Below are 12,671 nucleotides of genomic sequence, written 5' to 3'. Positions count from 1 at the left end.
ACGCCTGCTCTGTCTATTCGCTTCCTGCATGCTGTTGGTCAACCATGCACACTAGAATATGAGAGCCCTCCAGCGATGCCTCCGCAGACATTGGTTTCACCGCAAAGGAGATCTCAGGTCGGTGGTCAGGATCTCCAGAGACACTGCAGCGGATCTGTTATGGTGGAGAGTTTCATTCAACCTCTCTCAAGGGAGCCGTTTCAACCTCCTTCTCCAGTGGCCACAGTGATAATGGATGCCTCCACTCTGGGGTGGGGTGCTCATCTGGGGATCTGGAGATCAAGGGTCTTTGGTCTCCAGAGGAAAGATTTCTTCATATCAATCTTGTAGAATTGCTGGCGATTAGTTTGACTCTTAAAACCTTTCTTCTCTCCCTTCGTGGTCAGTCGGTTCTGGTCCTGACGGACAACACTACCGCGATGTGGTACATCAACAAACAAGGAGGAGTAGGGTTGTATCATCTCTGCCGAGAGGCTCTGCGACTCTGGTCCTGAGCTCAGGACCATTGGATTTGCGTGATTGCGCATCATCTGGCTGGGGTGCTGAATGTGCGTGCGGACAGTCTCAGTCTAAAATACTCGTCCGATCACAAGTGGTCCACCACATTTTCAGGATGTTCGGGTTTCCTCGATTGGACTTGTTTGCCACTCACAAGAACGCGCACTACCCATTGTTCTGCAGTCTCCCTTATCCGATGCGAGGAGCATTGGGGGACGCATTTCAATTAGATTGGAGTCTTTGACTTCTTTACATATTTCCTCCCATACACTTAATTCCTCCGGTTCTGAGGAAGATTCGCCAAGACCGGGCCCAAGTCATACTGATCGCCCCGGATTGGCCAAGAAGGGTGTAGTACTCAGACCTTATTCAACTCTCATCGCACCCTTGGCTTTGTCTCCCTCTCAGCCCAGATCTCCTCTTGCAGTCGCAGGGGCAGGTTTTACACCCCCACCACCAGAGCCTGCACCGTTATGCCTGGAGATTGAACAGGACAACCTGAGTTCTTTCTCTCTCCCACTGGATGTGGTGGATATTATATTACCGGCCAGAAAACACTCCAGAAAATCTGTCTATTCCTTTAGATGGGCCGGATCTGTTAAGTGGTGTGGATAGAGTTCAATTGATCCTATGAAGGCCCATTTGTCTGATGTTCTTAGTTTTTCTCTTTCCTTGGCCCAGTAAGGTTGTGCTGTGGCGACTGTTAAAGGCTATTTCTCAGCTTTATCGGCCTTCTTTTGTTTGCCAGACCAGCCATTGTTTAAATCTCCAATAATTATGAGGTTCATTAAGAGTCTCACTAATAGATGTTCTGCCATTCCTTTAATAATGCCTCAGTGGGACTTTAATTTAGTTCTTACTTTCCTGATGGAGTCTCCTTTCAAGCCTCTTCATAGAGGCTTCTTATATTCAAAAAAAATTCTGGTTGCTATTACCTCTTCCAGGAGGGTAAGTGAGCTTCAGGCTCTTAGTTCTAAGCCTCCTTTTACAACCATCCATGCAGATAAGATGGTTCTCAGGACCAGAGCTACTTTCCTGCCTAATGTGGTTACTAATTTTCATCTAGGACAGTCTATCATCTTACCTATTTTCTATCATTTCCCTCATCCTTCCAAGGAGGAGGAGAGACTTCACCGCCTGCACCCTAGGAGGACAGTCAGCTTCTGCCTGGACAGAACCAACGACTTACGGCTGGACGACCAGCTCTTTACTGGATATGTGGGAAGAATGAAGGGCAAAGCTGTCCACAAGCGATTGCTTTCCAGGTGGATTGTCTTGTGCATTAAGAGCTGCTACACCTTGGCCAAGAAGGAGCTGCCTGACGGTATTAGAGCTCACTCAACTAGAGCTAAGTCTTCTTCATCGGCTTTGGCTAGAGGTATTTTGGTTGTAGACATCTGCAAAGCAGCAATTTGGGCTTCCCTCCACACTTTCTCGAAGCATTATTGCCTGGATTCAGAGGTGAGGAGGGACGGCCGTTTTGCACAATCTGTGCTGCAGGATTATTTGATATAGGTAGGTGGACACCCTCCTCCGGGAGCGGGACTGCTTGGAGATTCAATTCAAAAGGTGAGGAGTCCACAGGCAGATGTATCCATCAGAAGAACAAGTTACTTACCTTTGGGAATGTTTTTTCTGGTGGATACAATATCTGCCTGTGGATTACTCACTGACCAACCCACCTCCCCGTTGTCGACCTACTTATACTAAAACGTTTTTTGGACATTCCATTCTTATGTTTCATTGTCATTTGCACTATGATGCTTGTCGCTAGGAAATGTCTATATTATGGCATTTCCATTTTTTCTTTCTTCTTTAAGTCATATACTGTGTATATTTGTGTATATAGTGTATAGTGTATACTGTTTCCATCAAGTTTTCCCTTTCGCTTGAAGGTGCACTCCACTGCAGGGTTGGTCGAATTGTGCCTGCAGTGGAGTGTGCCTTCAAGCAAAAGGGAAAACTTGATGGAATAGTGTATACTGTGTATGCTTGTGAAATGTTGTTGGTTCACCCGTTTGCCTCAAAGGCCTGGAAAAAAATTACATCAGCACGCCGTCGAGGTCTTCTTATGGCTCCGATGATGTCACACGGAGTCGCGATCAGAGCCATGTCACTGTGACCTCCTCGTCAACATGGTAGAGCTGTGAAAAAAGTTTCAGTGGAATGCTGCGCAAGGGGTAATTCAGAAGGTGAGGGATCCACAGGCAGATACTGTATCCACCAGAAAAAGTGTTACCAAAGGTAAGTTCTTCAGCCTCGGTCCTAGAGTTCAGTGAGGTTGACTTTGAGGCTGCTGGGACTGATGGCCTCCTCCATCCTGCTGATTTCAAGTAGATTTGTGCATATAACCCTTGGAAAAATGTATTGTGGGATTACATTCAATCATGCTACATTATCGGGCAGTGCAGCTCTGGCTGACTTAAAGAAACTGCAGTTTTTCTTCTATTGTAAGGAACTATGTGGGGAGATACCAAAGTAAGGAACTCTGGCTGGCATTTCCTTACCAATTTTTGGTCATTACAATCTGCCGGCCCTGGAATATGGAATAGTCAGTGTAACCCAGAATTATAGGGGAAAATACTCTAGGTTTTTTTAATTCTGGGGTCTTTTCTGCAGACCTTTTCACCCTTCGCAGATGAAGTATATGTTGTCCATGAAAACATAGTTTTGCCAGATACTTTAACACAGCCAGTAAATTTGTGGGTTGCATATTCCTGCTTCTGGCAATACTGGGTGCAGGGACAATGGGCACCTCAAGCGATCATGGAGACCCAGGGGCGTAACACAAGTCTCTGCAACTTCTGAATCTGGCATGGGAGAGAGATAAGCTTATGGTTTTAAAGATGATGAAGAACTGGTGGCACAGGTAGGCACTCTTCCTTATGCTTTCTGGATACTGTGTGAATCTTAAGTACATGGGGTAAAACCCTACTGGGCTCTGGAGGAAAAATGTTCTATGACATTTAGTGTGCATCCAATGAGCATGATTGCAACAGGTGCCATCAAAATTGGCAATAGACGAGGTCTTCCCACAAATGTGTTTTAAATGCTTCTCCCTGCTTCCAAATGTAGATCTTGGCCTGGGGAGTAAGGTGTCTAAAGACCTATGAGCTGCTGAGTGTGTCATCACCCAACCTGCTTGTGGAGTTTGGAGAGAAATCCATCCAGACACTGCCCATCAAGAACTACTGGAAGAACCCCAACTTCCCTGAGGTTACTCTCTTTATGAAAACGGTATGTTTATTTGGCTTAGAACCACCCCTCAGTCATCCTCATTATTCAGATCTGAATGATCCCTCTAGCAGGATCCTGTAGTGCAGTACATTGTGGCATTAATGCATGGTCTGTTAGAGATGCTTTTTGGAGACTTGCCTGTCCTTGAAAGGGTTGTTCAGTCTCTGGAATACGTATGCTCCTTATCATTGAAAAGATTCCATCTCCTGAAGACTGTATTCTTTCTGGAAATATTTGATACTATAGAATTGTATCCGCTCATTCTCCCTGTTCATTTTCAAGGAGAGGAAGATACTAGTGTGCTAGATAATAGGACTTCCTTAGACCTACCCCCCAGATGCCTAACGTCGCCTATCCAAATCAACTCTACATACCTCCTGCCACACGTGCCTCATGCCTTTATGCTGGGGTGCATGGAATGGTCTGCTTTCGCTCTAGGGATTGAAGTCCTCTGCTTATTACTCACATGCTTTTGCAGAGCCACATCTCCTCTATTCCAGCAGTACACCTCTCTCAGCTTGCTTAACATTTTGTACACCTTAAGCCCAGTGTTCTACTTTAGACCTTCTCTCTTAAGACATGATTTAATCATCTCACAGCCTACTGGTTTAGTGTGGAGAGGAATCCATCCAGACGCTGCCCTTCAACCCATCAAGAACTACTTTTTTCTTCTTTAGGGATCTCAATTATAAACACTGAATAGTCCCTCCCATGTGCAGGATTCCAGAGCACTGATTCAAAATATAACTTCTCAAGTGTACATCTTCATCTTTTTTCAGGAAGGCAAAGTTTCAACGTATTTATTTTCAGCTTGTAAAATAGGCTATATTGGCAAATTACTTACATTTACTTTTAAAAAGGTAAAATTAAAAAACTAGAAAACATATCGTAAACTAAATAATCTTTCCTTATAAATCTCATTCACAAACGTTTTTCAAAGGAAAGAATAGGTCAATGTAGATACATAGGCTGCAGCAAAGCTTATATAAACACTGACACTGTACCTTTAAGAGCTCACAGCCCTCCAACACTCCCTCATATCCAGCAAATGGTGGTTACCTCGGTTATTTTTTCCATCTCCTGGTGACAAGATCTTGGATCACTGAGCTTTGCTTTTTTTTGCTTATTTTCTCTAAATAAACATTTAAGATTGGTATCTAACAAGTTTCATTCAACGTCTTTAGACACTTAGGGGCCCATTAGGATGTCGGGCGGATTGCCCCAGCCAGACTGGCGGGGGCAATCTGCCCGACATCCACACTCGTTTTCCCCCCCACCATATTTGTATGGCGGGGGGGACCTCGACGGACTGAAAGACCGTCTGCCGCTTTTCCGCCCGGTGACCTTGCGGCCGGGGCGGAAAAGGAATAATATGGTGGCGGTGTCTTTCAGACACCGCCAGCCATATTATGATTGTTGTATTTAGGTGCCTTTCTGCGATGCCGCCACGGAAAGGCATGCAGATTCACCGCTGCGTTGAGAGAAATGACCCCCTGCCAGATTAGGATGGCGGGGGTCATCTGCGGACGGCAAGACCGTCCGCCGCTTTTCCGCCGTGAGACCGCGGCAGAAAAGCTCTAATATGGTGGCGGTGTCTATCAGACACCGCCAGCCATATTAGGATTTGCTTAGGGATATGCCTTTCCGTGGCGGCAATGCTGCCACGAAAAGGCATACGGTCTTTTCTGTGGGGGCCCGTTGCGGGCCCCCAGGTGAAGGGGGGGGTGCACATGGGGGGTACCTATGGTACCCCCTGCATTTGAATGCACAAAGCGGCAGGCACCACGCGGTGCCTGCCGCTTTGTGCATGCAAATGCACTGCTTGCATTTTTAACATTGCGGCGGGTGCTGCTTCAAGCAGCACCCGCGGCAATGTTAAACATACAGGATGTGACCGCCAGGGTGGCGGTCACATCCTAATTTGCACGGAGGGACCGCCGCTGCCCCTGCGGACAGTCCCTCCACCTGTGGGGTGGCGGACGGACGCAGGTCCGTCCACCATCCTAATAGGGCCCATAGTGTGAGATCCAGGAATTCAATTACTTTCTTTGAGATTGTATATGTTATTTCTATGCCCCACTTATTGGATGACAGACCGTTAACAAATCTTTTCAGGAGGGCTTCAGGGCCACTGAACACTACATCCTGCTCATCAGCTCTATAACCCATTCTTTGGTTTAATGAATTGTATATAAATGAGATTCACTTGTGATATATTTCATCACGCAGATGTTATCAATCCAGTATTATTTTGTGTAATATCCAATTTATCTTTCACATTAGGATACTTATTCAATAAATTACACCAAAAACTGCCCCAAGGCCTCTGAATACTTAATCTAATGACCTTAAAATAATATTAAACTCTTCCATCGATTCAAAAGCCTTAAATCTTACGAATATCTTCATACCATGGCCCTAATTATCAACTTCTAAAATACAAACTTTATTTCAGTATCAACGCCCCCAGTACATAACACAAATAAAAATAAAAGAATAATATTATGTTTAAACTATCTCTTAAGTATGACTCAAAACAACTTAGATTAATGCAAAACCATCTTTTACTTTCAAACGGTCGAAACTGGCCCACTCGATCACCTATAAACAGACATGTTGTTAAGCTTTACCATCAAAAGATGGCGGACCCTCTCACAATCAGAAAAGCATGGATAAACCTGAGCAGTCCATCTTTTATTTAAAATAGCGCCAGCATACAACGCCAAAACACCAGATGCAGATCGGGATTATCCCCAGGACAGAGTTACCACATAGACAACAAGCATTTGCAATGCAATAGGTCTCGCAGTTACGCGAGTTTAAGCTATTGCATTGTAAATGACAATGCCTTTTATTTATGTTTTTAAAACGAAAACAAAAATAAAAGGCATTGTTATTTGCAATGTCAATAGCTCAAACTCGCATAAATTCGAGACCTATTGTATTGCAAATGTTTGTTATATGATGTTTGTTGCACGATCTTCTTTCCAAAACATTTATAATGACTCGGCTCGTTCACAAGCTCTTAGAGGCAAGATATTCCCTTGTCTTAGCTCCCCTTGTTAATAATTTTACCCCGCATTACTAAAACGCAAACTTACAAAAAGATTTTTCAATATGCTAATGCCAAAACTCTTGACGTTGCCAATGCATGTTTTCTCTACCTAGTGCCTGGGTACCATCAATCAAGTATACAATGCATTTACGTCACAGCAGAGATAGTACAGATTATTGATAAATCAGCAATGTTACAACCGCTTCATAACTCTGTTGTCAGAGTAGTAGTGGGCGGTGGCTGTACACAGAACAGTGGCGTCACATTTTTTTTAATCTATTCAAGATATTTTACGACCTGTCCCCCACAGAAGGTTCGAGCACCAGACCACGGAGGGAGGCAGCTTTCCTCACCTCACTAACGTTGGTCTTATCTAGGATTGCAGAGTCTGCACACCGAATACCAGTCTGTACATAGGGAGCAGGACACTGACTGTGCAGCGCCTCTGGAGGACTAGCTTTGCTGCGTGGTGGTTGTGCTATGAAACTGAAAGCGCGGTATGGTGCATTGTTAACAAGCTCTTGGCATCGCGCAAAGGCACCCACATTTTTATTTTTGCATCGTGCTTTCACTGTAAGGGAAAGCGCAATGCAAAAATAAACATGCGGCTGCCTTTTGCCAAAGCCGAATGAGACAACCCTTCTCACTACAAGGTCGGCTTCAAAGAGCGTCTAATCGCAAGTGAAAGCAAGCTATGCGTGCACCGCGACCTGTACGCGTGCACATCGCCTGTCCGACCGTGCGTGCACAGCTCCTGTCCCCCTTCGCCCACTAAACGGACAAAAATAGGTCTCGCCAATGAGAGCAGAGCATGCGCTGCATCGCTAGGCGAGACCTAGAAATCAAGTAAATCGACGAGGGCTCATACCCTCCAATTGAACACTATTTTTCCGTTCTAAGATCGCAATCGCTAACAATAAGATTCAGCTTCACAGTGGCAGGTCTCATAAAACATCATGAGGAGGGTTTAATACATCTACCTAATGCGCTCAAGCTTCCTCACCAGATAGACAGCAAGCACATGTCTGCTGACCCCTCATGGATAAGTATTATACGCTCTTATAATTAAGAGATACCCGTAATAATGTCTAACCGCATGCCAAAAAAATCACTTCTGCAAGTCCCATACTGCGGCTTAAAATCGCAATTATCAATAATACGATTCATTTTCTCAGCGGCAGGTCTCTTTATTATATTAAGAGGGTTGATTTGATACATCTCCCTAATGCGCACAAGCTTCTTCATTTAGTTAGACAGCAAGCGTCTGCTGATCCATCATGGTAATGCACTACACACTCTCATAACTATACAGATACCTGCAATAATGCCTAACGGCACACCCCAAAAACTATTTTATACATGCCACACATTGTAGCTTACAGTCGTGAAGTGCTTCTCAAGGGAAGCTCAGGTCTCAACTGAGATACACACAAAGAGTGGTGCCCATAATAGACTCTATCTGATTCAAAATGGGGATTCTATTCCAGTTTATGTACCACGCTTCTTTTTACCAGTAGAATCAGACTAAGGGCTTTCTTGTTTTCTATCCTCCCGATCAGACAGCATTTATTTTGCATGAGAAAGATGTACGTGGGGGCCACTCTGAAGCAACAATTAACCAACAAATAGAGTCAAAGAGAAATGCAGCTCTGTTCTTCATGTTGAATGCAATACAACATTGTTCCTTCTTTTCTGTTGTAGATCTTCTCTCCCATGTATTGAATTGCTTGGAATAATAGATTTTTCTGAAACGATAACAAAATACTAAGAACTGCCATTAACAAATTTGAAAGGTATTTGTTCAAAAATGTGTGTACAACTGATGTTAGTTACTGTTTAAACACCAAAAGGGCTAATGGTACTAACTCATGTAGTAAAACTGATTCCTTCAGTGTGCAGCACCATATTCTCCTCCATCTTGTGAGTTGCAGCCTCCCTGTGCCCCAGATTGCAGTGAGCAGAGTCCAGGAAGTAGTAAGGAGACAGACTAGTGCTGTCTCTTCCCAAGACAACAAGTTGTTTAAAAAACATTTTTCACTTTCTGTGTTTACTGTCTATGCCTGTGGTTGTTACAGTTAAAACTTGTACTTTTAGCCTGCCTGTAATTACATATTTTATCACCTGTGTTGTGTTTTAATCTTGTGGTTTTCCCTGCCCATGATAGCCTCCATTTAGTGTATTGAATTGTGGGATTTGCAGTCCAACCTCTGTAGTTTGTCCCTCTCATTCCCTGGTGACTATTCTGTTTTCCCCCTCAAATTTCTCCTTTGCTCTGTGCTAAGACCTGTATGTTAAAACAATGCACCCCCAGCTACCATTTTGTGTTCACAAGCCAGTGAAACTAGCCCCCTTGCTTCTCCCCCCCCCCCCCCCAGCAACAGGGATTTTTTACATCAGAGGTTGCTTCTGTGAGCTGTTTAAACTGTGTTTTACTAGGGCCTGTGCACTTCGTTTTTTGGCCAGCAGGGGGAGTAAAGTTTTATTGAAACAGTATTGTTAGATTTTCAAGTTAGTGAGACCCTTACCTGCTGAAGACAAATGTGTGGATTGAGCCTGTCTGTCTCCTAGGAGATTCTGAACAGGAGAAGCAGTTGCCCAACCCCCACCCTCAGGCCAGCAGACCATTGGCTATTCAGCTGCCAGGCAAGTCTGAGCCCTCCTCTCACACCTGCCCAGGCCCCTTAAGTCCTTGCTGGGTGCGCCCCAAATCATTCTCCTCCATCTTGTGATTTGCAGCCTCCCTGTGCCCCAGATTGCAGTGAGCAGAGTCCAGGAAGTGGTAAGGAGACAGACTAGTGCTGTCTCTTCCCAAGACAAAAAGTTGTTTAAAAAACTATTTTTACTTTCTGTGTTTGCTGTCTATGTCTGTGGTTGTTACAGTTAAAACTTGTAGTTTTAGCCTGCCTGTAATTGCATATTTTATCACCTGTGTTGTGTTCTAAACTTGTGGTTTTCCCTGCCCATGATAGTCCCCATTTAGCGTATTGAATTGTTGGATTTGCAGTCCAACCTCTGTAGTTTGTCCCTCTCATTCCTTGGTGACAATTCTGTTTTCCCTCCAAATTTCTCCTTTGCTCTATGCTACGACCTGTATGTTAAAACAGTGCACCCCCAGTCACCATTTTGTGTTCACAAGCCAGTGAAACCACCCCCCTGCCTCCCCCCCAGCAACAGGGATTTTCTACATCAGAGGGTGCTTCTGTGAGCTGTTTAAACTGTGTTTTACTAGGGCCTGTGCACTTCTTTTTTTGGCCAGCAGGGGGAGTAAAGTTTTATTGAAACAGTATTGTTAGATTTTCAAGTTAGTGAGGTCTTTACCTGCTGAAGTCCAAAGTGTGGATTGAGCCTGTCTGTCTCCTAGGAGATTCTGAACAGGAGAAGCAGCTTCCAACTCCCTGGCTAGCAAACCTTGTCTGAGGTCGCTGGGACCTTCTATGGTCTGCTAGAGGTTGGTACATGTCTACACTGATTGGTGGTTGTAGCTGGTGTTTCTATTGGATTAGGGTTAATGTCCTCATTCGTTGGGTATTTGAGGGTTCTGATTGGTTTCTGGGTCTGTGATTCAATCATTGTAGGGTTGGGACTAGGGCTAGGGTTAGGATTTCTATTGGAAGTAGGGACAAGGCCTTCCTATGTTATTGGTTGTTGGGAGTGGGGTGGGACTAGGGCTAGGGTTAGACCTTTAATTGGAAGTAGCCATTAGGGCTTCTGGTGTGATTGGTTGCTGGACTAGATGTGGAACTTAGAGTAGGGTTAGGCGTTCTATTGGAAGTAGGGACTAGGACTACCTGTGCCATTGGTTGCATGGACTTGTTTTGGGACTACTGGTAGGGCTAGGGCCTTTATTGGACGTAGAGATCAGGGTTTTTAAAATGATTGGGTGCTTGGACTAGGGCTCAGATGTGCTGTAAAGTCCTGGTCTCCTATTGGCTCTAGATTTTAGGGCTAGTGTTGTGATTTAGGGCTAGGGTTCCCATTAGCTGAAGGGGTCACCTGATTACTAGCGCTATAAAAAAGGACAGGCTTAGGGCATCGCAGCCCTGGCGTCGAGGCTAAGAGCAGAGAGTACAAGGGCAGTTTCCTGTTTGAGCCTGTTCGAGACTGGTCGGGACTAGGGCCAGAAATGCTGCCCTTTTTCTCATTTATCAATACCCAGCCCACACCATCTACATCCACAAACAGAGCAGCACACTCACACCAAATATACACCACGTACAACACTATGCACACATTAATGTACCAGCCTGTACTACAAACCCAACCAAACCACATCTGCACACCCTACTATCCCAACTACCACACATATCCACCATCACCTTCAAACAGTACACAACTCTATCCTATACCAATACACTCATCACTAACACAACGCCAATCAACACCATACATAACTACATCCCATTCAGACACACTCTCCCTGCTGTAATTCACCTATCAGACCACCTTTTATCTCCTACTCTACCCCTCCTTGCATCATCTGACACCTATTTTACTATACCGATCCCCTAAAACAAACCTTTCTAAACTCTTTCCTCTGAGTCCCCCCCTCCAAAACTCCTTTTTACTCATCCAAAAGCCTCCTCCTATTGCTAAGACTTAAAAAAAAATCTTTCACTCTTTATCCCTCCACTATCCTTTTCAATCGAAATTAACAGACTAACACGTTCACTTCTCAAATTCCATATTAAACTATACTAATATACTACCCAAATAAGTGAATAACATATCCACTACTCAAATTAATTCATATTTTTTTACTATACTAATTTTCAACAGTAATCCATTATGGGTTCCGGAGTGGCGTGCTACTCGCCAGAAAAGCGATTCAACACCCATCAGGAGTAACAAGTGCTATATGAATGCAAATCTTTCTTCCTCTTTTATCCCTCCACTAGCCTTATCACTCTAAGTAACTGACTAATATCCACCACTGAAATTACTTCATATTTCACCATATTAATTCACCACTAATCCTTTGTAGGCTTACTGAATTGCGTGCGTCAACAAGCGCTATATAAATACAAACCTTTATCCTCCTCTATCCTTCTGCTATCATTCCAAATTGAAATAACAAAATAACCTAACCACCACTTAAAATGTACTTGCATGTTTCACTATACTAATTCAACACTAATCCTCTATGGGTCCCGGAGTAGCGTGCTACTCGCCGAAAAAGCGCTTTGACGCCTCGTCAGGGGTAGTAGGCGCTATATAAATGCAATTACAATACAACTTATTTCTTAAAAATAAATCTCTTTAACATACTAAAGTAAGATGCGACACACGTCACTAATCAACAGTGCACAAAAAGTGTTAGATTTATTTTTGACTAGCTTACCTGTCTCGCGTTGCTGCAATCTCAGAAGAAAGGAAATTCACGTAAACTCGTTATGATAACATTCAATTTACATTGTGTCATTTTTATTGAAACGTATTCATTTTAATATGGAAAACATTTCAAAGTGTCGTTTTAATTCTATTTATTTATTCGAGTGCTTGTGGATACATGATATTTTTTGTTTTTCCGTCTAGTGCGTACACAAATAAATCAGAAGGTTTTCTGACGCGTGAGCTGGCCACATACAGTTGTCCATGTGAGAAGCACGGATTCTCCAAATCTAGTCCACACACTTGCAGCGATTGTCCTTGTGCTTTGTTGATGGTCATTGCAAAACCAAGTCGTATCGGAAACTGTAAACGTTTGAATTCAAATGGCATATCTGTTGGGATCGTTGGAGTACATGGCAACAGTACATCTTCCCCCTTGAATTTCCCATTCAAAATTGTAGCTTCGATGACATTGTTCATCATCTTTTTCACCAAAAGTCTTGTATCGTTGTAAAGTCGTGGTTGCAAATTCAGTATTCGAAAGATTATGAGG

The 12,671-nt window shown here is 43.8% G+C and overlaps 1 protein-coding gene across 3 annotated transcripts in view; it reads left to right on the top strand.

Moving 5' to 3' along the window:
- Nucleotides 1-12,671, top strand: part of LOC144792107 (myoferlin-like) — a 3,514,236-nt gene that overhangs the window by 1,882,133 nt on the left and 1,619,432 nt on the right. For all 3 annotated transcript variants that reach the window (XM_078666976.1, XM_078666975.1, XM_078666977.1), the window contains exon 14: nt 3,574-3,735. In XM_078666976.1, the coding sequence (XP_078523102.1) occupies nt 3,574-3,735 (162 nt within the window). The remainder of the gene's footprint in view (nt 1-3,573; nt 3,736-12,671) is intronic.

This window comes from Lissotriton helveticus, chromosome 11 (genome assembly GCF_964261635.1).
Source record: "Lissotriton helveticus chromosome 11, aLisHel1.1, whole genome shotgun sequence".
Lineage (NCBI taxonomy): Eukaryota > Metazoa > Chordata > Amphibia > Caudata > Salamandridae > Lissotriton > Lissotriton helveticus.
The sequence above is the reverse complement of the archived record's forward strand: the minus strand, read 5'-3'. Positions and strand labels throughout refer to the sequence as shown.